The 26,160-nt window shown below is 37.8% G+C and overlaps 1 protein-coding gene across 4 annotated transcripts in view; it reads right to left on the reverse strand.

Annotated features, from left to right (window-relative positions):
* IFT80 (intraflagellar transport 80) overlaps positions 1-26,160 on the reverse strand; it is a 111,580-nt gene that overhangs the window by 57,168 nt on the left and 28,252 nt on the right. For all 4 annotated transcript variants that reach the window (XM_067737887.1, XM_067737889.1, XM_067737886.1 and 1 more), the window contains 3 exons: positions 17,862-17,971; positions 14,285-14,374; positions 13,195-13,332 (listed from right to left, as the gene is read on the reverse strand). In XM_067737887.1, coding sequence (XP_067593988.1) covers positions 13,195-13,332; positions 14,285-14,374; positions 17,862-17,971 — 338 coding nt within the window. The remainder of the gene's footprint in view (positions 1-13,194; positions 13,333-14,284; positions 14,375-17,861; positions 17,972-26,160) is intronic.

Genomic DNA, 26,160 nt, shown 5'->3' on the forward strand with positions numbered 1-26,160 from the left:
CAGCCATGGCTCACGGGCCCAGCCGCTCCGCAGCATGTGGGATCTTCCCGGACCAGGGCACAAACCCGTGTCCCCTGCATCGGCAGGCGGACTCTCAACCACTGCGCCACCAGGGAAGCCCTGCTACAAAGTTTTGAATTAGATTCCAGAGCTCTGAAAAAGTTGATTCTGATATTTTTTTTTTTTTTGGCCAGTTAATGGTTGCTTGAGTGGAGGGACCAATTCTTGGAGCTCCCTACTCTACCATTTTCTGCAACATCACTTCTTTTTATTTTTATTGAAGAATTTTTTAAAGACCTTTACTGCATCTGTACCATTGATACACAGTCATTAAAAAAGGTTCACACTACACAAAATCATATAAAGAAGCAAAAGATCACCCAAATATAGTATTGGGTGTATCTTTAGCCACAATAGTTAGTAGTTAGAGGTAGTTAGAGTTATGGGTATACAATTTTATACAAGTGAGATCACAGAATAAAACCTGGTCTTTTTACTAAATAACTTACCATAGATAGCTTTCCAGGTTATTAAACATAATCCCTCTTCCACACTTCTAATGAGTTGAGGGTATTCCATTTTAGGCATATAGAATATTAACCTAATCAGCCTCCCACTTGTGGACACTTTATTTCTGATTTTTACCATTATAATACTGCGATGAAATTGTTATGCATACATCTTTGTGTACTTGTCCAATGATCTTTAGAGTAAATTCCTAGAAATGAGGGGAAAAAAGGTTGAAGAAATAAGAATAGAGCCTTGTTGACCTGTGGGACAACATCAAAGGTCTAAAAAATGTGTAATTGGACTTCCAGCAGGGAAGGGAATGGGGCAGAAAAACTTTGAAAAAATAATGGCCAAAATTTCCCCCAGTTTGGTGAAATCATAACTTTACATATTCAAGAAGTATAAAGAATCCCAAACAAGACAAATACAAAGAAAGTCATATACTATCAAACTATTGAAAACCAAAGACAAAGAGAAAATCTTCAAAGCAGCCAGAGGTAAAGGCCACTTTACACTCAGGAGAGCAATGATACCAACAGTCACTTATTTCTCATCAAAAACAATAAAGACCAAAAGAGAGTACAGCAATATCTTTAAAGTGCTGAAAGAAAGGAAAAACAACTCTGTCAACCCAGAATTGTAAATCCAGCAAAGAGGAAAATAAAAAACACTTTCAAATATACAAAAAGAAAGAAAATTCATCACCAGCAGTTATACACTATGAGATATGCCTAAAAGAAGATTTATAGGTTGAAGGAAAATTGTATCAGATGGAAATTAGTATCTTTAGGAAGAAATGAGAGCACTAGAAATGCTAAACATTTCCTTCTTCCTTAATTTCTTTAAAGTGAATATGACTTTTAACAGCAAAAACTGTTATCATATTGTGATAGATGTAATATAATTATAGCATAAAGGAAAGGTGGGTAAATGGAATACCATGGATGCAAGGTTCGTATATTTTACATGAAATGGTATTGTATTAACTATAAGTAGTATGTGAGACAAAACAAGCACCAAGTAATGCTCATTCTCTGGTCAAGGGGCCAGGTAGAGGGGTTGCAATGCAGGACGGAACCCTGTGGACATAACTACCCTTCTCCAAACACACACCATGAAAGAAACCATGGCACTCTCCCCACCAGGCACTGTGTCCTGTGGAAACAGTGGGATGGAGCCCTGTGGAACATTCCCGCTCTGCACTCAAGTGAGCAGAGGTAGCACCTTTCCGCCTCCCCACGTGGTGCTGTAGAGACAGAGCCCCTCAGGCCATTCCAGCCCTGCAATGCCAAAGCAGTGGCCCTCTCCAGTGAGCACTGTGAAGGCTGCCCAGTGGGGCCCCCATCTACCATGCCTGATTTGTACTAATGACAGCAAAGAGGCAGCACCCAACCCCCTCGCTACAAGAGTTGGGGTAGGATTATGGAGAGGAGGGAACTGGAGAACGGTATTCTTTAAGTCTATGTATAAAGCCCTTGGAACACCATCAAGCAGCCTATTCATGCAGCTGACTTGAATCAACACAGTAAAACCATGACAACTAACTGGACTATGGAATACCACCTAAAATGGCTTTGAAAATGAAATTGATATTTGAACAACAATCCACAAAAGTGAGCCAGGATGTGAGTTCTGAACCAATACAGGTAACTTGCCTACTTAAATAGAAGATGTAAATGGGAACAGGAGTTTCGTATCAGCCTAGTGAGGGTCTTTTTAGAAAATTCCAATTTTATGATGAAAGTTAATGAGAATATTAGATTTACTATATAACAACTGAGTTGGAGTAATGTACCTATACAAAAATATAAAAATTTCTGCTTTTTCAAGTATTCTTCTCATCAGTCCATTTACATACATGCATAGTAAGGAATATATTCAAACCAAAACCTCTGGGGACTTCCGGGAAGATGGCGGAAGAGTAAGACGCGGAGATCACCTTCCTCCCCACAGATACACCAGAAATACATCTACGCGTGGAACAACTCCTACGGAGCACCTACTGAACGCTGGCAGAAGACCTCAGACCTCCCAAAAGGCAAGGAACCCCCCACGTACCTGGTTAGGGCAAAAGAAAAAACTAAACAGAGACAAAAGGATAGGGACGGGTCCTGCACCAGCGGGAGAGAGCTGTGAAGGAGGAAAAGTGTCCACACACTAGGAAGCCCCTTCGCGGGCGGAGACTTCGGGAAGCGGAGTGGGGGAGCTTGGGAGCCGCGGAGGAGAGCACAGCAACAGGGGTGCGGAGGGCAAAGCGGACAGATTCCAGCGCAGAGGATCGGGCCGACCGGCACTCACCAGCCGAGAGGCTTGTCTGCTCGCCCGCCGGGGTGGGCGGGACTGGGAGCTGAGGCTCGGGCTTCGGTCGGAGCGCCGGGAGAGGACTGAGGTTGGCGGCATGAACACAGCCTGCAGGGCGTTAGTGCACCGCGGCTAGCCGGGAGAGAGTCCGGGGAAAAGTCTGGACCTGCCGAAGAGGCAAGAGACTTTTACGTCCCTCTTTGTTTCCTGGGGCACGAGGAGAGGGGATTAAGAGTGCTGCTTGAGAGAGCTCCAGGGACGGGCGCGAGCCGCGGCTAAAAGTGCGGAGCCCAGAGACAGACAAGAGACGCTAAGGCCGCTGCTGCCGCCACCAGGAGGCCTGTGTGCGAACACAGGTCACTAGCCACACGCCCTTCCGGGGAGCCTGTGCAGCCCGCCACTGCCAGGGTCCCGGGATCCAGGGACAACTTCCCCGGGAAAACGCACGGCGCGCCTCAGGCTGCAACGCCGGCCTCTGCCGCCGCAGGCCCGCCCCACACTCCGTGACCCTCCCTACCCCCCGGCCTGAGTGAGCCAGAGCCTCCGAATCAGCGGCTCCTTTAACCCCATCCTGTCTGAGCAAAGAACAGACGCCCTCCGGCGACCTACACGCACAGGCGGGGCCAAATCCAAAGCTGAGCCCCTGGGAACTGTGAGAACAAAGAAGAGAAAGGGCAATCTCTCCCAGCAACCTCAGAAACAGCGGATTAAAGCTCCACAATCAACTTGATATACCCTGCATCTGTGGAATACCTGAATAGACAACCAATCATCCCAAATTGAGGAGCCCTGTGGATGAAAGGCTCTTGGTGCTGCAGCCAGGAGTCAGTGCTGTGCCTCTGAGGTGGGAGAGCCAACTTCAGGACACTGGTCCACAAGAGGCCTCCCAGCTGCACATAATATCAAACAGCAAAAATCTCCGAGAGATCTCCATCTCAACGCCAGCACCCAGCTTCACTCAACGACCAGCAAGCTACAGTGCTGGACATCCTATGCCAAACAACTAGCAAGACAGGAACACAACCCCACCCATTAGCAGAGAGGCTGCCCAAAATCATAATAAGTCTACAGACACCCCAAAACACACCACCAGACGTGGACCTGCCCACCAGAAAGACAAGATCCAGCCTCATCCACCAGAACACAGGCACTAGTACCCTCCACCAGGAAGCCTACACAACCCACTGAACCAACCTTGGCCACTGGGGACTGACACAAAAAACAACAGGAACTACGAACCTTCAGCCTGCAAAAAAGGAGACCCCAAACACAGTAAGATAAGCAAAATGAAAAGACAGAAAAACACACAGCAGATGAAGGAGCAAGATAAAAACCCACCAGACCTAACAAATGAAGAGGAAATAGGCAGTCTACCTGAAAAAGAATTCAGAATAATGATAGTAAGGTTGATCCGAAATCTTGGAGATAGAATGGACAATAGAATGGACAAAATGCAAGAATCAGTTAACAAGGACCTAGAAGAACTAAAGATGAAACAAGCAACGATGAACAACACGATAAATGAAATTAAAGGTACTCTAGATGGGATCAATAGCAGAATAACTGAGGCAGAAGAACGGATAAGTGACCTGGAAGATAAAATAGTGGAAATAACTACTGCAGAGCAGAATAAAGAAAAAAGAATGAAAAGAACTGAGGACAGTCTCAGAGACCTCTGGGACAACATTAAACGCACCAACATTCGAATTATAGGGGTTCCAGAAGAAGAAGAGAAAAAGAAAGGGACTGAGAAAATATTTGAAGAGATTATAGTTGAAAACTTCCCTAATATGGGAAAGGAAATAGTTAATCAAGTCCAGGAAGCACAGAGAGTCCCATACAGGATAAATCCAAGGAGAAATACGCCAAGACACATATTAATCAAACTGTCAAAAGTTAAATACAAAGAAAACATATTAAAAGCAGCAAGGGAAAAACAACAAATAACACACAAGGGAATCCCCATAAGGTTAACAGCTGATCTTTCAGCAGAAACTCTGCAAGCCAGAAGGGAGTGGCAGGACATACTGAAAGTGTTGAAGGAGAAAAACCTGCAACCAAGATTACTCTACCCAGCAAGGATCTCATTCAGATTTGATGGAGAAATTAAAACCTTTACAGACAAGCAAAAGCTGAGAGAGTTCAGCACCACCAAACCAGCTCTACAACAACTGCTAAAGGAACTTCTCTAGGCAAGAAACACAAAAGAAGGAAAAGACCTACAATAACGAACCCAAAACAATTAAGAAAATGGGAATGGGAACACACATATCGATAATTACCTTAAATGTAAATGGACTAAATGCTCCCACCAAAAGACACAGATTGGCTGAATGGATACAAAAACAAGACCCATATATTTGCTGTCTACAAGAGACCCACTTCAGACCTAGAGACACATACAGACTGAAAGTAAGGGGATGGAAAAAGGTATTTCATGCAAATGGAAACCAAAAGAAAGCTGGAGTAGCAATTCTCATATCAGACAAAATAGACTTTAAAACAAAGACTATTAGAAGAGACAAAGAAGGACACTACATAATGATCAAGGGATCAATCCAAGAGGAAGATATAACAATTGTAAATATTTATGCACCCAACATAGGTGCACCTCAATACATAAGGCAAATACTGACAAACATAAAAGGGGAAATCGACAGTAACACATTCATAGTAGGGGACTTTAACACCCCACTTTCACCAATGGACAGATCATCCAAAATGAAAATAAATAAGGAAACACAAGCTTTAAATGATACGTTAAACGAGATGGAGTTAATTGATATTTATAGGACATTCCATCCAAAAACAACAGAATACACATTTTTCTCAAGTGCTCATGGAATATTCTCCAGGATAGATCATATCTTGGGTCACAAATCAAGCCTTGGTAAATTTAAGAAAATTGAAATTGTATCAAGTATCTTTTCCGACCACAACGCTATGAGGCTAGATATCAATTACAGGAAAAGATCTGTAAAAAATACAAACACATGGAGGCTAAACAATACACTACTTAATAACGAAGTGATCACTGAAGAAATCAAAGAGGAAATCAAAAAATACCTAGAAACAAATGACAATGGAGACACGACGACTCAAAATCTATGGGATGCAGCAAAAGCAGTTCTAAGAGGGAAGTTTATAGCAATACAATCTTACCTTAAGAAACAGGAAACATCTCGAATAAACAACCTAAGCTTGCACCTAAAGCAATTAGAGAAAGAAGAACAAAAAACCCCCAAAGTTAGCAGGAGGAAAGAAATCATAAAAATCAGATCAGAAATAAATGAAAAAGAAATGAAGGAAACGATAGCAAAGATCAATAAAACTAAAAGCTGGTTCTTTGAAAGGATAAACAAAATTGATAAACCATTAGCCAGACTCATCAAGAAAAAAAGGGAGAAGACTCAAATCAATAGAATTAGAAATGAAAAAGGAGAAGTAACAACTGACACTGCAGAAATACAAAAGATCGTGAGAGATTACTACAAGCAACTCTATGCCAATAAAATGGACAACCTGGAAGAAACACACAAATTCTTAGAAAGGCACAACCTGCCAAGACTGAATCAGGAAGAAACAGAAAATATGAACAGACCAATCACAAGCACTGAAATTGAAACTGTGATTAAAAATCTTCCAACAAGCAAAAGCCCAGGACCAGATGGCTTCACAGGCGAATTCTATCAAACATTTAGAGAAGAGCTATCACCTATCCTTCTCAGACTCTTCCAAAATATAGCAGAGGGAGGAACACTCCCCAACTCATTCTATGAGGCCACCATCACCCTGATACCAAAACCAGACAAGGATGTCACAAAGAAAGAAAACTACAGGCCAATATCACTGATGAACATAGATGCAAAGATCCTCAACAAAATACTAGCAAACAGAATCCAACAGCACATTTAACGGATCATACACCATGATCAAGTGGGGTTTATTCCAGGAATGCAAGGATTCTTCAATATACGCAAATCAATCAACGTGATACACCATATTAACAAATTGAAGGAGAAAAACCATATGATCATCTCAATAGATGCAGAGAAAGCTTTTGACAAAATTCAACACCAATTTATGATAAAAACCCTGCAGAAAGTAGGCATAGAGGGAACTTTCCTCAACATAATAAAGGCCATATATGACAAACCCACAGCCAACATCGTCCTCAATGGTGAAAAACTGAAAGCATTTCCACTAAGATCAGGAACAAGACAAGGTTGCCCACTCTCACCACTCTTATTCAACATAGTTTTGGAAGTTTTAGTCACAGCAATCAGAGAAGAAAAGGAAATAAAAGGAATCCAAATCGGAAAAGAAGAAGTAAAGCTGTCACTGTTTGCAGATGACATGATCCTATACATAGAGAATCCTAAAGATGCTACCAGAAAACTACTAGAGCTAATCAATGAATTTGGTAAAGTAGCAGGATACAAAATTAATGCACAGAAATCTCTGGCATTCCTATACACTAAGGATGAAAAATCTGAAAGTAAAATCAAGAAAACACTCCCATTTACCATTGCAACAAAAAGAATAAAATACCTAGGAATAAACCTACCTAAGGAGACAAAAGACCTGTATGCAGAAAATTATAAGACACTGATGAAAGAAATTAAAGATGATACAAATAGATGGAGAGATATACCATGTTCTTGGATTGGAAGAATCAACATTGTGAAAATGACTCTACTACCCAAAGCAATCTACAGATTCAATGCAATCCCTATGAAACTACCACTGGCATTTTTCACAGAACTAGAACAAAAAATTTCACAATTTGTATGGAAACACAAAAAACCCCGAATAGCCAAAGCAATCTTGAGAACGAAAAATGGAACTGGAGGAATCAGGCTTCCTGAGTTCAGACTATACTACAAAGCTACAGTAATCAAGACAGTATGGTACTGGCACAAAAACAGAAATATAGATCAATGGAACAGGATAGAAAGCCCAGAGATAAACCCACGCACATATGGTCACCTTATCTTTGACAAAGGAGGCAGAAATGTACAGTGGAGAAAGGACAGCCTCTTCAATAAGTGGTGCTGGGAAAACTGGACAGCTACATGTAAAAGTATGAGATTAGATCACTCCCTAACACCATACACAAAAATAAGCTCAAAATGGATTAAAGACCTAAATGTAAGGCCAGAAACTATCCAACTCTTAGAGGGAAACATAGGCAGAACACTCTATGACATAAATCACAGCAAGGTCCTTTTTGACCCACCTCCTAGGGAAATGGAAATAAAAACAAAAGTAAACAAATGGGACCTAATGAAACTTAAAAGCTTTTGCGCAGCAAAGGAAACCATAAAGAAGACCAAAAGACAACCCTCAGAATGGGAGAAAATATTTGCAAATGAAGCAACTGATAAAGGATTAATCTCCAAAATTTATAAGCAGCTCATGCAGCTTAATAACAAAAGAACAAACAACCCAATCCAAAAATGGGCAGAAGACCTAAATAGACATTTCTCCAAAGAAGATATACAGAGTGCCAACAAACACATGAAAGAATGCTCAACATCACTAATCATTAGAGAAATGCAAATCAAAACTACAATGAGATATCATCTCACACCAGTCAGAATGGCCATCATCAAAAAACCTACAAACAATAAATGCTGGAGAGGGTGTGGAGAAAAGGGAACCCTCTTGCACTGTTGGTTGGAATGTAAATTGATACAGCCACTGTGGAGAACAGTATGGAGGTTCCTTAAAAAGCTACAAATAGAACTACCATATGACCCAGCAATTCCACTACTGGGCATATACCCTGAGAAGACCAAAATTCAAAAAGAGTCATGTACCAAAATGTTCGTTGCAGCTCTATTTACAATAGCCCAGAGATGGAAACAACCTAAGTGTCCATCATCGGATGAATGGATAGAGAAGATGTGGCACATATATACAATGGAATATTACTCAGCCATAAAAAGAGACGAAATTGAGCTATTTGTAATGAGGTGGATAGACCTAGAGTCTGTCATACAGAGTGAAGTAAGTCAGAAAGAGAGAGACAAATACCGTATGCTAACACATATATATGGAATTTAAGAAAAAAAAATGTCATGAAAAACCTAGGGGTGAAACAGGAATAAAGACACAGACTTACGAGAGAATGGACTTGAGGCTATGGGGAGGGGGAAGGGTAAACGGTGACAAAGCGATAAAGAGGCATGGACATATATACACTACCAAACGTAAGGTAGACAGCTAGTGGGAAGCAGCCGCATAGCACAGGGAGATCAGCTCGGTGCTTTGTGACCGCCTGGAGGGGTGGGATAGGGAGGGTGGGAGGGAGGGAGACACAAGCGGGAAGAGATATGGGAATATATGTATATATATAACTGATTCATTTTGTTGTGAAGCTGAAACTAACATACCATTGTAAAGCAATTATACTCCAATAAAGATGTTAAAAAAAATAAAAAAAAAAATTAAAAAAAAAAAAAAAAACCAAAACCTCTTAGTTACAGCCTCCAAGCATTTGAGGTTTTTTCTCCCACTAGAAATATTTCTTGAAAAACATTAAAAGAAAATATTTACAAAAACCACATTTTTCTAGGCTTATTATTTCACAGATAACCTGAAAGTTTACACCAACGTCATTCTTTAAGCCTTATATTAAAAAATTACTGTCCAATTTCTGTCAAGGAAGCCTAGATAAGAATTTTTAAAATGTTGATTAAGAACACTGCACTCAACTAAAAATCTGTGAAGAGCTCTCAAAACAGAGCTCTCAAGATAGAAATCTGATAAATTTGTAGCAAATCCTTCCTCAGGACAAGATTTTTATAATATCTAATATTGAAATTATTCCACAGAATCTGGCCCTGGATAAATGATTACTACTATTAATTATACAACTTTAAGTTGCAGATTTTGAGGGAAAAAAAAGAAGCAAGGAGCTACATTTAAGTGTGACATTTCTAGGTTGAAGAAAACACGTACTTCTTCTTAAAAGAAGCCTTAATAAGTTTTTTTCAACAGATAAACAACTGTGTGAGAAAAGTATGCAGCACCAGCTGACTTAAATTTTTGGCTCTAACTTGACACCACTTACTCAGTAAGTAGAAAAGGTGAAGAATCTCAATAAGCATTGCCCTTCTTACCTTTCACCATACGAACTTGCCTTGACCCTCCAAATAGATTAGTTCTCATTACGAGGAACAGCCTGTACCTCCTTGTAAAATTTATTACAACTGTAATTAAATAACTGAGTGGGTAATTAATTATTTAATACCTGTCTTAGCAACAAGAAAGTAAACTCCACAAGGGGAATGTCTGCTTGGCATTTTTTAAAAAGATGTGCAGGAAGTAATTATGCAGTAGGTAATTTGGTTTTGACTCAAAATGCTTATAGCATTTATATCTTAGTGAACAGAATTACTTCCCAATAAAGATGTATATATTCTATATCACCTTTAAAACAATTTTCCATGTTTTAATTATATATACATATAAATTAAATAGCTTCAAAACTCAACATTTGTTTAAAAAGGAAAGAAAACTGAATTACATGATTAGAGAATCCAATGAATTTTGCAAGCAAAATAAAATTAAAGGATAAATCTAGTTTTTTCCCTCTTCAAAAATTATACAAAGCATGTTTTTTATTTGAAAACTTTAGAAAACGCAGTTATGAAAAAAAATCACCTATCACTTCAAACTCCAGGGATAACCATTGTTAAAATGTGTTATATTGTCAGACTGTTTTTCTATTCATATATAGACACATATCTTTACACAAATAGGACCATCCTATAGATAAAATTTGTAACTTTTTTCTGACTATATATCTTAAAAATCTTTTCATGGCATTATGAAAGCAGATTATCACTTTTAATAACTATATAACAGGGCTTCCCTGGTGGTGCAGTGGTTGAGAGTCTGCCTGCCGATGAAGGGGGGCACGGGTTCGTGCCCCGGTCCGGGAAGATCCCACATGCCACGGAGCGGCTGGGCCCGTGAGCCATGGCCGCTGAGCCTGCGCGTCTGGAGCCTGTGCTCCGCAACAGGAGAGGCCACAACAGTGAGAGGCCCACGTACCTCAAAAAAAAAAAAAAATATATATATATATATATATATCTCAAAGCTGATTCATGTAGAGCTTTTCTGGGTGGAGGAGTACCAGGGGCTCAACCTCCTCACCTCTTTTCTACCCCACAGTAACCCCTAAGGGGGCTCCACATAAAATAACTACATTTTAAAATAGTAAAATCTAGACTCTTTTAGATGGCAAACACAGATCTGGTCTGAGAACCTTTTCTGTATTATCTCCTGGTACCATCCCATGCAAAATCTTATTGACATTGCACAAAAAGCACCATACTTTGATGCACAAGAGGTTCCTTCTGCCTACAACTTTCTTCTCCCACCATGTCTCCTTGAAGAACTACTAATTCTTCAAGCCTCAGCTCTCAGTCAGTGTCCCACAGGCAGAGTTAGGCTCTGCCACTCCTCTATTGTGCTTGCACACAGCAACCTCATGTATAGCATTTACACAGTCTTATAGTCTGATTCTCCACTAGACTGTCAACAACTTGAGTGAAAATCTTTACATCTTCCCATCCCCAGTTTCCAAAATACTCTCTGATGACTAGTATATATATGATATCTATTGAATAAAAGAAAATATATTTAAAATGTCAATCTCAAGTCTTAAAAAATTATTACAATATATTCAGTCTATTCAGTTGAACAAGGTAGGAACAAAATTCTTTTAGAAAATTTACTTTTCCCGAATAGTTAACATTCTAAAAATAGGTTTGGTGTTTAATTAAGTAAATCTTTAATTCAGTTATTCGATCAATTCAATGCCCCAAGATTTTTAAATCTTTAAATATTTTCATCAAAATGGCAAACTTAAATTATTATGCTTAAATGGACTTATTAGTGAATTACTGAGTATCTACTGCATTGTACAGATAATAGAGAATCATTAAGCTATAGGACCTTATAAACTATCTACGGAGTCAAAAACAATATACATAAAACTAAAATGGATGATATAAGAGTATAATACACTGTGAAAATGAGAATATATGTTCTATAGGCTGAGAATCATTGATAGAAAATCAGATGAAAATGAGATGGTCTAACTTAACATCCTTATGTTAAAACTAAGAAAAGAGATCTAGGTGAGAGGAAGTTAGAAAAATAGATAAATAAACTTTATCTATGGAAGGTATCATGGAAAGAAGTCAAATATGAAGTGAGCCTTAAAAAATAGGAAGAACTCATTAAGTGTAAGAGATGAGAGCATTGCATGAAAAGAGAAGATGAGGATGTTAGTGAGGGGCAGAGAAGATTCATGAGTCTGATTTGAACACATACAAATTAGAGAGTAATGGGGGGAAAAGACAAGAGGTTTTATGGCACCAGGTTTCAGACAGCTTCAAAGTCAGGCAGAGGACTTTATATTTCATATGATAAAAAACAAGCAACCAGAAAACTTAATAGGTCATTTAAAAAGCTCTAAGAATTCTAAATTAACTGTCCTGTTTTGCATTTAAGGAAAATAAGCCACAGAAAAATTATGTGATTTCCTCATAGTTAGGAACAGTATGGAATAGCCCCACTCATATAATGCTGCCACCTCTGGAGCACTTTGATGAAACAATTCATTCTTCAAGTACAGTGGGTAAATACTGCTGAGCTTGGCTGTTTGCCTAAGTTATAAACAGAATTTGTATAAAGGGCATATTCTCTTGTGAGAGAAAAATCTCACACACATTCAAATATGAATTCTTTGGTTTTAAAATGACCATTTAAAAAATTTAGTATCAATTCCTTACCAAAAATATGCAACCAAAACTTTTGTATGAAACATATTGACAGTTAAAAAAAAAAAAAAGGGGGCTTCCCTGGTGGTGCAGTGGTTGAGAGTCCGCCTGCCGATGCAGGGGACACGGGTTCATGCCCCGGTCCAGGAGGATCCCACATGCCGCAGAGCAGCTGGGCCCATGAGCCATGGCTGCTGAGTCTGTGCGTCAGGAACCTCTGCTCTGCAGCGGGAGAGGCCACAATGGTGAGAGGCCCGCGTACCGCAAAAAAAAAAAAAAAAAAGTTTCAAAACTGAACCCTCTATATTGATTGGGCATAAATTTTAACACTTTACCATCTTTCACAACCATGCTTAAAATAAGTATTTCCAGAAAGATAGTAGAGAACATACCCAATCTTCAGATTGAACTTAAAGAGCTTGTATGGTCCCATAAATCTGGAATTGATTGAACCAGTATATTAAGAAGACAAACCAGAAAGATGCAGTCAAATGCATCACTGAAAATGTTTTTTAAAGATTGAGAACCAGGTGTGTTGTGCATTATGACAGCACATCTGTGATTGCTTACCACTATAACTTACCCCAGTTTTATCACACAAGCGTAAAGTATGAAATGATCCAACAGCAAATAATTCTCCATCTGGAGCCCAGGCAACTGAGGTAATAGGATGCTCATGAGGTTGTGAACTGTACAGAGGGCGGCCGTAGCTATCCCATACCTACAAAAAGCAAATTTTAAAAATTCTTTTATAAGTCACCACGTTATTACAAACAAGTTTGTAGCTTCTAGTAAAGTATCAGGTAAAGATTTAGAAGTCATCACTTTATAATATTAGCAATTACATGTCTTTACTATCCAACAAGGCAAGGTGGGGGTAGGGAAGCTGTATTCCTAGAAACCTAAATATCTCCCCCCAAAATGTTATGGTATCATCATGATAATTTCAGATTTTACTAACTCTTTAATTAATCATAAAAACTACCCATTTTAGGGCTTCCCTGGTGGCGCAGTGGTTGAGAGTCCGCCTGCCGATGCAGGGGACACGGGTTCGTGCCCCGGTCCGGGAGGATCCCACATGCCATGGAGCAGCTGGGCCTGTGAGCCATGGCCGCTGAGCCTCCGGGTCCGGAGCCTGTGCTCCGCAACGGGAGAGGCCACAACAGTGAGAGGCCCGCGTACCGCAAAAAAAAAAAAAAAAAAAAACTTAAATTGATTTAAAGAGTCACTAAAACTAGGAGTTGTTTTCATGTTGCTACTCATTAAATCAAATTCTATAGGTCAGGGACTTCCCTAGTGATGCAGTGGATAAGACTGCACGCACTCAATGCAGGGGGCCCGGGTTTGATCCCTGGTCAGGGAACTAGATCCCACGTGCCGCAACTAAGGAGCCTGCCTGCCACAACTAAGACCCCGCGTGACCAAGTAAATTTTTTTTTTTTAATGGTTAAAATGGTAAATTAAAAAAAAATTCTATAGGTCAATGAAATAGGCCAAATTAGAAAGGCAACATTTCAAAATGCTACTGAAAATTATAAAATAACAATTTGCTAAATTATTAGAGTTAAAAGATATGGCTAAAGAGAAGAACTAAGAGAATACTCTTATATGCTAAATACTTTTCACCGAAATTCGATTCTTTCAACCAGGTGATAAATTCAAACATTACATACCTTATATTTACAGTCTTCGCCAGCAGATAAAATTAAATCATTGACTGAGTTCCAGTCTACTTTTAAAATAATGCCATCATGAGCTTTCCACTATGAGAAAAAAATAAGATATTTATTATAACTTCAAGAGCACTGAAAAGTTTTTTAAATAAGAAAAGGCATTTTGCCTCTTTCTAATGATTCTTTTGTCCTCTTCTTGGAGAAGACTCCTATCTTCCTTTCATAACCATTATGCTGGTTTCATTTCCAATTTAAACTAATGAAAAGCACCTTGCACTATGACATCCACTATATAACTCACATCCTTATTAATTTCCTCAATTGCCTGGACTCCAGATGGAAAATCACTTGCTGTTGAACTATTCCAAGCTTGACATCTGTGTGATAATAATGGAATGAATATGTTATGCACTCCAAAACTTACTTGAATCCAAATTTTGCTCCCTTTGCACAGTTGATCCCATTACTGATACTGCCTTCATTCTTGTTTACTAATTCTTTTATTTTTTAAAAAACTTCTACTACATGCACATCCTCTTTAGTACTCTCTTCATTCTCTTCTGTACATTCCCCTAAGCTTCATTCTCTTTACCTTCATGTCCCTGGAGTAGTCACTAACTACTCTGAGAAAATTCTGCTGCATTTACCATATAACAAAAGGTTTCCCACAGATATATACTCTACACATATATAGAATGCATACATATTTGTGTATATATCTAAGTCACCCAAAAATTGGCGATCTAGAAATTAAGCGTGGATGTCTTCTTGATCTTAAATATAATTTATGTGCTCATTTAGCTATTAACCATGCACATAATTAAAAGCTATTAATCTTTCACTAGGTTTAAGCAGAATAATATAACTGAAAAAGAATTAATTTTTCTTGAAGACTATAAGGTACATTTTAATGTCTGAACCAACTAACTTTGTTTCAAAGAGTGACTGATTTTAAGGGTGTTCTCTCTACAGAGCCTTCCTGGGAAAATCTATTATTCTTAATGTATACAGAAAAAAACATCAAATTAGGGTCAAATAAGCCCTAGGAATAAGCAATAATTCATAGCTTGTTTTAGTCAAGATACATAAAAATACACTCTGTCAAAAACAAATGTTTTGGACTTCCTTGGTGGCGCAGTGGTTGAGAGTCCACCTGCCGATGCAGGGGACACGGGTTCGTGCCCCAGTCCGGAAAGATCCCACATGCCGCGGAGTGGCTGGGCCTGTGAGCCATGGCCACTAAGCCTGCGCGTCCGGAGCCTGTGCTCCGCAACGGGAGAGGCCACAACAGTGAGAGGCCCGCGTACCGCAAAAAAAAAAACACAAATGTTTTGATAAAGCAATAATTTTCACAATTTACTGCTAAATTAATCCAATGTCCTAAAATAAACTGCAAAGACAAAAATAACAAAATATAGATATATAGAGATATACATGTGCAGAGATTCTCAAGAGTTTCATTTTAAAACTACAAAAATAAAATTTTCCATATTCAAAAGTTAGGAACAAAATATGGTTTAAATTTTCCTTATACTATAATTTAGAATATCAATTATATATTACATATATTCACATATTACATATAATGCATAGACATTTTTCAATTATTTCTTAATGTATTAGGCATTTTGTAAAATTCCTTTGAATCGTGAGCTCCTCACAGAAGGCAGGAACTATGTTCTGTTTCACTTTTAATACCTTACACCCCAGCATAGCGCCTAGGATATAGTAAGTATGCACTACATTCCCACTGAATGACTAAATAAACAGAAGTCTCCTCACTCTGAAACCAAGTTCTGGGTCTCTAGAAGAGTCCCTAAAGCTCTTAAGGGAAATGAAATATATACTTTTGAACTGTATTCTACAAGCAAGAATTAAATAAGCATTCTTTTTTGTGAATAATCCAAATGTGAGTATGTGTTTATGCCCAAGGAGAATTGCTGCAGCTTTAGTTTTCCAAAAGGAATAGAAGATTTGCACGAAGTTACTAATTATACTTTAACCCCTCTCCACTCTAGCTGAATTTTGGCAATGGATACTTTTCTTTCCCTTCACCACCTCCTGGGCCAAAGGTTTTACCGAGCCACAAAACGATAATTTATCAATGGTGATTTAAGCATCTTCCTGAGTTTCACTTACATATGCCTAATTACAGGTATCTTAACAAATCACATAACTATAAACTAAAAGATTCATCTGGCCTGCTTTTGCTGTATGATTTCAAAGCACATTTTCAGAATATAAGTGGTATTAGAAGGACTTTGACTAAAGGCAGTCAGAGCCAGTCCTCTTTCCTAGCTTATTCCTTTTCCCCAAATTCTTCTCTTTCTGTTGTTCCACAGTTCTTAGCAGAGTGTTCTGCATGTAGAAAAATGTAAATGCATGATGACTGTGTGGAATATGTATAGCATACTCTACATAGAAGTGATTAATATGGAATCTCAAAGCCATTTCTATATCCTTACTCTCCAAATTCTACATCTACTCACTGTTAAACCTAATGTTTCTTCTTAAAACACTTTTTATACCTGCTGTAGCCAGTCAATCCCCAGCACCAAATCCCTTACCCAGGACGTGGTCATTCTATACCTTTTAACTGGCCTCCATGGCTCTAATTTATTAAGGGCTGACTAAAAGGTAGAGATGATAGAACAACACCGCAATATCAACAACAACTACTCTTCATTGTGTGCACTCAATATTTTGATTATATGCACTGTCCCATGCACTTTGCAATTTAACTCATTTAATCCTCACAACATTCCTATCAAGTAGGTATTAGCATCACATCTAAGAGATGAGAACGCTGAGGCGCTAAGACATTTTATAACTTGCCTAAAGTCACATATAAGTAAGTGAACATTTGAACCCAGGTGACTAACTCCAAAGCCTGTAGTCTTATTACCCACACTACACTGTGTCATTATCAAAATATGAAGAAAATGATTCTGCCTCTTTGCACTGAAATCAAACATCAAAATCCTGGATATAGGCTTAAAGGTTTTTCATTTATTTGTCCTCCCCTGACCTGTCTTAATTGCCACTATTGTTTTGCTTCCCTATAATTGGTAAAATTATATATACCCAATTGTTCTAAACATTACATTGACGCCTCCTCCACTCTAAAAATACTAAAAGAATTCTAGGGTCTTAGAGAAAGCTCAAGGGTACTGAACAAACAATGAGGAGGAAGACGCTAGAGGTGATGATAAAAAATACAGTCTAAACAACCTCTTAAAGTTTTATGATTTAGTCCTGTTTTGTCTCAAATCTATACATGTTAGGTTGACTCTGTTAAATTTAAAGATGGCTATTATGCCAAATCATGTGATAATTTAGTAACTCAGAACACATTTATGACTTACTGGTATAATGTGAGTTGGAAAAAGGGGAAAGTGAACCTCGTTGGAAACATAACCAGATATCCCCTGTTCTGTAACAAAGGCCGATAAAACCACACACTTAAGAGCTTCAACTATAACAAGACTACCCAGAAAAAAGGGACTCCTAAGAAAGTGACCTCTCACTTAGCAGTCTGGCAGACCCCAGTAACAATTTACAAATGCCTGAGAAGTACCTGTAAAACTTTAGCATTTGGTTGAAGAGGTTTAATGATCAGCTGTTTGCCTGCTGTGTAAAGAACCTTTTCCGAATCAGGGCCCCATGCTACTGAATACACTGGTGTTCCTGTAAAAAGGAAAAGAAAAAAAACCTGATAAACTTAAATTATTATGCTTTATAAAAGGGAGATTGTTAGGAAAATCAAAAAAGCAATTTGGGGTGTCATTTCATTTCCTCATTCAATGGCCCATCCAAACTGCAGTATAAGCCTGATACTGAAACATAGACCAGGTTAAGATTGACTGTTGAAAATCTACTGTGAGCAACTGATAAACTATATTTTTTACTAATTTTGACCTTGCTGAGAAAATACGGAGCTTTTAGGACTTTGAGAGCGTGCTATGGAAAAACGTAAAATAAATATACTTCATTATGTTAAGATACAAAAAGGTATCAGAAAAGTCATGATTTATCATTTCCCATCATCAACAACTCTTGTGTAGTGGTTTGATATGATTTCAAATCCACTCGTTCACGAAAAAATGAAGTTGTTTTGATCTAAGAATGAAGTTGTTTTTATAAGGAAAGCTGTTTTGCTATAAGAGTGAAGGTGTTGTCGGGAGATCATCATGGACATCTGAGGCTGCTGATGAAGCACCCTGTAGCTCAGCTGCTGAGGGGCACCACTGGCGGCTGATCAATAAGAACAAATGAATAAGCAACTATGGCGACAGCAACGGTGAAAACACTGCAGCGGCCCCACCAAGATCATTCACCCGGTCAACACTTGAGTCTTCGTTCCCTAGCAGTGTGCTCCAGCGGCAACATTCGACTTTTGCTTTTGTGCCTTCAGCTTGTGGTTGACTAAGCCAACTCTCCTGAGAACCAACTGGTAAAAAGGTACACCTCAACTAAATTTGGACTTCTTTATTATCATTGGTTTGGAGAATATGTCTTTGTTGGCTTCTTAAGAGACATTATTCTGGGGACTTCCCTGGTGGTCCAGTGGGTAAGACTCCGTGCTCCCAATGCAGGGGGCCCGAGTTTGATCCCTGGTTGGGTAACTAGATCCCGCATTCATGCCGCAACTAAGAAGTCTGCATGCCGCAAATAAAAAAAGATCCTGCATGCTGCAACTAAGATCCAATGCAGCCAAGAATAAAATAAGTAAATTTATTTTTTAAAAAAAGAGCTGTCATTTCACTGTACATGAATTATACTTCAATAAAAATGGGGAAAATTAAAAACAAATTATTTTTTAAATAAATAATGAATATCATATCAATTGAGAGCATTAAATTATCTGTGTTCCACTGTCTGACCCAGTCACCTATTCATTAGAACCTGTTCATTAGGGAAGTGAATCAAGTTTATATAATTAATCTATGAAATATTAACCTATTTATATTTATAAAACAAAGCTTTTAAAAATTGTCTAGGATTCCTAAGTCAGACCATTGTAGCAGTTGACTTTATGTGAATGATTGAATAAATCTTTCAGTAATTTACATTCTCAGTAAAATGAAATCTGAATCTGAGGATTTACAAGCAATCAGTAAGATGTTTATTTAAATGGAAAACCCAACTGATGCTAATCAACAGGGAGTAATCAGTAATCAACAGGGAGTAAATTTCAGAAAGATAAATGCTGTGTTTAAGTGGCACCCTACTCCTTTAGTGCCATTTTTTTCCCAACCAGAACATAATTCAACTGTGAGTAAGCCTCAATGGTTTACAGGACTTAGAAAGTCTGATTTAGACCTAGTCCAAAAAACTCCTGAAGCATTCCTTTCATGGTGTAGGTTAGATATTATATTGGGTCTAAACATCCTGTTCAGTCGGTGACATCTAGGATTGTCCTGTATCAAAGGAACCTACAGATGAGCAATGAGATGGCTGACCTCAGAGGGTACTTCTTCTAAACTTAGTAAGTATATTCTCTTGAAACATTCTCTGGGAGTAGCCAGGAGCTGACCTGGGCTTCAAAGTAAATCGCCAAATGAACAGAGTTCAAGTCTAATAAACTTCCCAGAAAATGTAAATCAAAATTTCAGATATTCCAAACATGATTCTTGGTGAGGACAGTAAGGGAATAATAGAGGAAAGCTTATTTGATACAGTGGTAGAATTACAGGTGCCTTCTTTATTTCCATTATTATAGTTGTAAGTATTGTGCAAAAAAAGTAAATTTATGTATTTTAATTATAGACTATCACATCTTCATGAATACACTCAGTAAAATAACACTTTCCTGAGTGTATACAAAACTATGACAAACATCTACCCCCAAGGAAATAATTCAGTAAACACAGCTCCCATTGAGTTATACAGGATGTGACTCTAGTCCTTTAGTTGTGGTAAAAGGCATGGTTTGGGGTATAGGATGAGGAGTTAGGGACTCTTATGTCCTCTTTCACATTGAATTTGTGGCCCCATTAAGTCAACTGTGTCACCATTTCCTTGTTTATAAACCTTATAAATCTTCAGAATATTTCTCTCCTGTTAGGACATGGAGATTATTCATTTCCTGCTTATAAAACAATTTTTTAAATAATAATGCTGTTAAAGAAACAGGTATAGTAATTTATAGAATAAAACAAAATAGGCTTATAGAGGAAAATTTAAGTAATTCTTTTGTTACAGCATGTGGTTTTTAACCACATTCCTTCAATCAAAAAACAAATATAGAGTTACTTATGATAAATAAGCAATCCTAAATGAGATCAATAGCTAAAGAAGTTCCAGCTTCCTAACCACCAATATTCAAAATGAATATAACGGACTTCCCTGGTGGCGCAGTGGTTAAGAATCCGCCTGCCAGTGCAGGGGACACAGGTTCGAACCCTGGTCCGGGAAGATCCCACATGCCGCGGAGCAAATAAGCCCATACGTCACAACTACTGAGCCTGCGCTCTAGAGCCCGTGAGTCACAACTACTGAACCCGCACGCCACAACTACTGAGGCCCGCACACCTAGAGCCCATGCTCCACAACAAGAGAAGTCACCGCAATGAGAAGCCCATGCACCACAACGAAGAATAGCCCCCACTCACCACAACTAGAGAAAGCCTGCGCAGCAATGAAGACCCAATGCAGCCAAAAATAATCAATCAATCAATAAATGAATGAATGAATAAATAAATGAATATAACATCAAGAACTAAGAAAACTCTTCCTTATATTCATTCTTTATATTTGTAATAAAATGTTAAGTGTGAAACTCCTGTATATATGTTTTTATCGCTATACAACTTCTGATTTGGGTGGTTCTGGAGAAGGCCATATTGAAAGTGGATGAATTAACTTCACAGAGAAAATGATTTCTATTATAAAAAATCCATCTCACTAGCATTTGAAACAAATCTTTAATATTTAAAATGTTTTTTAAAAACGTATTTATTAAAGCACTGAATTACTCCCAATGCTACACTTCACTTTGCAAAGTCAGTATGGAAATAATAATATAGCCTTTACAACAAAAACTTTAGCAAATTATATGATAAGATGTTATTAATTTCTTTATTAACAAAAATGGACAAAAAACAAAAGTAGTTTTATAATAATTAATTTGTTTTTTATATTGGGAATTTTTATTTATGCTCCATTTCAGTTAAAACACTCAAAAAGATCTTGTTTTTCTGACTTTGTACACTAAGATCATGTGACCTTTTTGACATTTTTTAAGAAACCACATGCACCTGGGGTTGTGTTAAATGTCAGACCCTTATCTCTCTGTAAAACAAATTATCTAAATTCTTTCAACTTGTTGAAGGCATTTTAAACCACAGAAAAGGAGACAAAAATGTATTTCAATTGTTTTAAGGAAGTACATGGTCAAATATACCATGTTTTTCACATTCATACTAAAAGGTATCCCCTAAAAAATGTTGTTTTTGCATGCTTTTAAGAATGATTTTGAAACAAACTCTCACTATTACAATGAAGCATTAGCTACCTTTGCCTTGAGTGCAGTATAGGTCTACATCTTGTGAGTATAAGTGAAGAACTTAGAGCAGAGTTTGGCACTCTATAAGCACGACCTGTTAGCTACTACCACTACTACTTTGTAATGCAATAAGCAACCATTTGTTATTGTGTTGTGCATGGGAGTAAACACTCAAGTATTTTGGTTGTCAAATCATTAAGAATTCAAAAACAAAGAATTATTTCCCTTTCATTCTATTTGTAGGGACATGTATTAACAAATAAGTAATATCGAGTGGGATTTATTCCTCAAAAAAACAACTTTTTGGTTGTGTATGTCACTGGGTCAATACAGAGAAAAAAGCTGAAATGAAGGCATTTGTTTCTTTAGTTTCTAGCCTCAGTCACCTCTCCCTTGGGGATCTCAACTTCCTCCATAGCTTCACCTTTCACCTTTCTGTAACTGACACACAATAGTATTTCAGCCTTTACCTCTGAGCTCTAACACATTTCCACTTGCCCCAAAGACATGCCAGAACTTCAAACTCTACATATTCATATATCATCCCTCCACACATATCCCCTCACTTCTTCCTCTGAATTCTTCACCTCTTACAGGATTATCCATTCCTCTTGGCCACTGAGAACTATTCACTTTTTTCAACTACCCTCATCACTGACTCTGTTCAAGCCTTACTGCACAATAGCATAAAACATTTCAGTAACCTCCATACCAGCGACCCCAATTTAACCTCTATCTCTTCTAATTTATCCTACATATTACTGCTAAGGTAATCTTCCTAAAAAGGCAGACTTTATCTCTTCTCTCCTGCTCATTTTTTTAAAAGACTTTATATGCTTATAGAATAAACTCCAACCCCCTTCATTTAGCATCTGCGAATATCAGTGTCTTGGTCCCTCTGGCAGTACCATCCCTCACAGAGCCTACACTCTGGTAGGCCAGAGCCTACCCCTGGCCCAAGGGGGTTTCTCACCTGACTTCCATGCCTCACGCCATTCTGCCTCTGTGCCTCTGATCATCTAATTTCTTCCATAGCTCCACTTCATTGCCAACAAGCTCATTTATTTATCCTACCTAATTTCTTTATCCTTCGAAGCCTAATTAAAAGATGCTGCAGTATTTGCCAGGAAGCCCTTCTGATACTTTCTCTCCCCACAAAGCATTCATTTCTGCTTTCCTGTCCTCCCACAATGCCTTAAAGAAACGAGTACATTCTGCCTTGTGTTACAGTTATTTATATTTCCTTTACCAAATTCATTATAAAAAGGTTCCATGTTTTGTCATCTCCTTCTTCTATTTGAATATAGTATAAGGGAAATGTCCTTAAAGGTTTGCAATATTACTCTCTTCAATTTTAACCTATAATTAAAATATACAATGTAACACAAGATAGGGCTTCATTATAATTATCCTCGGCTTACACATTATTTTTCTCTAATAAGGAAAAATAATTCCTGATAGGCACCAGTAAGAATAGTTTTTAAACAAAGTCAAATTCCACCCCCTGCCCCACCCCCACCCCCCCAAAAAAGCAAGATTAATGCTTTTTCTGTATTGGAAGAGAAGGTGATGACCATGACTTTTCTATCTTTATATCTGCCTCCAATCATCAAGAAATGAATTTGGGAATTTTTCTACTCATCAAGGAAAAAGTACAATTAACATAAACATGTAGTAAAAATCACAGGATGCTTTCAACATTGTTTACATAATTCTGAGTCTTACAGTAATTCAGGCTTACGTTATTTCATTTTTGTGCCAAAATTTACAGTTTTTCTCCTCAAAGAATCCAGGAGTCCCCGACCTCTACCTCCCTTGGTCTTTTTACTTGAACCTTTAGCATTTAGCTCTCAGTAGGTCAGATTTATAATCACCCTTGAAACTTGTAGCCTATAATATATCAAACCTTATAAATAACTAGGGATTTTTCCTTCAGGGTTAATGTGATTATAACTTAACTTCTCTAATGATTTTTCCCAGAGATAAAACAGGCGAAGTCTATCTATGCCTTATTAGGAAAGTGTGGGTGGCAGCAATGATCAAAAATTCAAAAATTAGGGACTTCGCTAGTGGCACAGTGGTTAACAATCCGCCTGCCAATGCCGGGGACATGGGTTCGAGCCCTGGTCCAGGAAGATCCCACATGCTGTGGAGCAACAAAGGTCATGCACCACAACTATTGAGCCTGCGCTCTAGAGCCCGCGGGCCACAACTACTGGGTCCATGTGCCACAACTATTGAAGCCCGCGCGCCTAGAGCCCGTGATCCACAACAAGAGAAGCCACCACAATGAGAAGCCTGCACACCACAACAAAGAGTAGCCTCCACACCCTGCAACTAGAGAAAGCCCGTGTGTAGCAACAAAGACCCAACACAACCAAAAATTAATTAATTTTAAAAATTCAAAAATTAAAAGCATAGTTCTATAGTGAATTTATAATTCTTAATCTAGAAAAAGATATCAGATTATTCAGTTGAAATACCAGTAAGTTAACTAAAATAAAATCTACCTAATTTAGTTTTGTTCATTAATCTCATAATTAACATAAACCTTGAGTGAGAAGAATAAGATTCAAATAGGATAAAAATGATCAGCAGTTTCACAGCCATTTGATGTTAAGGAAATTACAGCTATTTGGAATGTTGATGTAAAATACCATTACATGATCCAATGAATACATAATAAAATTACCTATCTTATAAGACATAATATGTACTTTAGCTTTTAAGAAAATCCTATTTATCCATCTATTTGAGAGGAAGAAAAAATTAAAAAGAGCACCACCCATCCCTCTCCAAAATAAATACTATAAACAAAAACTAACTCAAAATCGATCATAGACCAAAAAAAGATCATACATTTAGCATAAGCACTAAAACTATAAAACTCTTAGAAGAAAATATAGATGTAAGTCTCCATGACTTTGGATTAGGCAATAGTTTCTTAGATATAACACCAAAAGTAGAAACAATCAAAGAAAAAAATAGATAAACTGAATTTCATCAAAACTTTTGTGCTTCAAAAGCTATCATCAAGAAAATGAAAAGGAAACCCACAGAATTGGGAAGTTGCATATCCAAGTTGCAAATCATATATCCAATAAGAGTCTATTGACCAGAATATATATAAAGAGCTCTTACAACTCAACAATAAAAAGACAACCCAATTAAAAAATATGCAAAGGATTTTAACAGATATTTCTCCAAAGAAGACCTACAAATGGTCAAAAAGCACATGAAAAGAGGCTCAATATTATTAGTCATCAGGGAAATGCAAATCAAAACTACAGTGAGATACCACTTTACAGTCACTAGGATGATTGTAATAAAAAAGACAGTAACAAGTGTTGAAGATTTGAAGAAATTGGAACCTTCATATATTTCTACTGGGAATGTAAAATGGTATATTCACTTTGGAAAACAACTTGAAGAAGATTTTAATTCACTGATATGAAACCACCTCCAAGACAGTTCACAATTCAAGTGAAAAAAAGCAAGGAGCATATTATACTAGATACAATATGCAACCACTTGTTTATAAAAGGGAAAAAAAAGAACATATAAAACCAAATTTCCTACACAAGAAAATGGTAACAGCAGTTGCCTCTGGGAATGTTTGCTGGGTGGCTGGAAGACAGGGGTAATACGAGAGACATGCGTAGTATTTAATAGATAACTTTATACCCTTCTTTATGCTTTAAATTCTGAACCATGTGAATGTAGTACCTATTAAAAATTAATACTTAAAAAGATGTAAGTGCTCCCTGCAAGGCACATACAAACAATCAAAATTTTATGATCACTATTATTGAAAATATGAGTTGCAAACTCAAATCCCTTCAGAGATTTATGTTGTGTTCTACCATGTAATATAAATGAGTGAAGTATGTAGAGTGCAAGAAAAATAAGAGAAGCTTAAAATCCAACTAAAAATGGAGCAGCCACTATTGAACTCCAGCTGACTGTATTTGTTCTGGAAAGCAGACTTAATGTTGCCAGTTCTTCCAATTTTTCAAGACACCAGAAATCCAAATATGTATGTAAAATATCCTAATTTTTAATGTTGGGCCTGCACCATGCTAGTGGGGCAGATTCAGCCCACGGGCCATCTGGTGATTTCTGATGTATAAAAAGTGCTTAATTTATGAATATATTGGGCTTCCAAACTGCCTCTGCACGTTTGGGAATTCTAAATGCATTTTCTCTATAAGAGTAAAATAAGTAGCAATCTGGTTTCCAGACCTATTATACAGGTAAACTATAGTACTGAACCAACAGCACTATGTCATCTACCCTCTATGATTAACAATGTTTATGTTAAACAACTTATTCTAAGTTTCAACTTTAGACTTTGTAAAGTCCAAAATGG

This window comes from Pseudorca crassidens, chromosome 5 (genome assembly GCF_039906515.1).
Source record: "Pseudorca crassidens isolate mPseCra1 chromosome 5, mPseCra1.hap1, whole genome shotgun sequence".
Taxonomy (NCBI): domain Eukaryota; kingdom Metazoa; phylum Chordata; class Mammalia; order Artiodactyla; family Delphinidae; genus Pseudorca; species Pseudorca crassidens.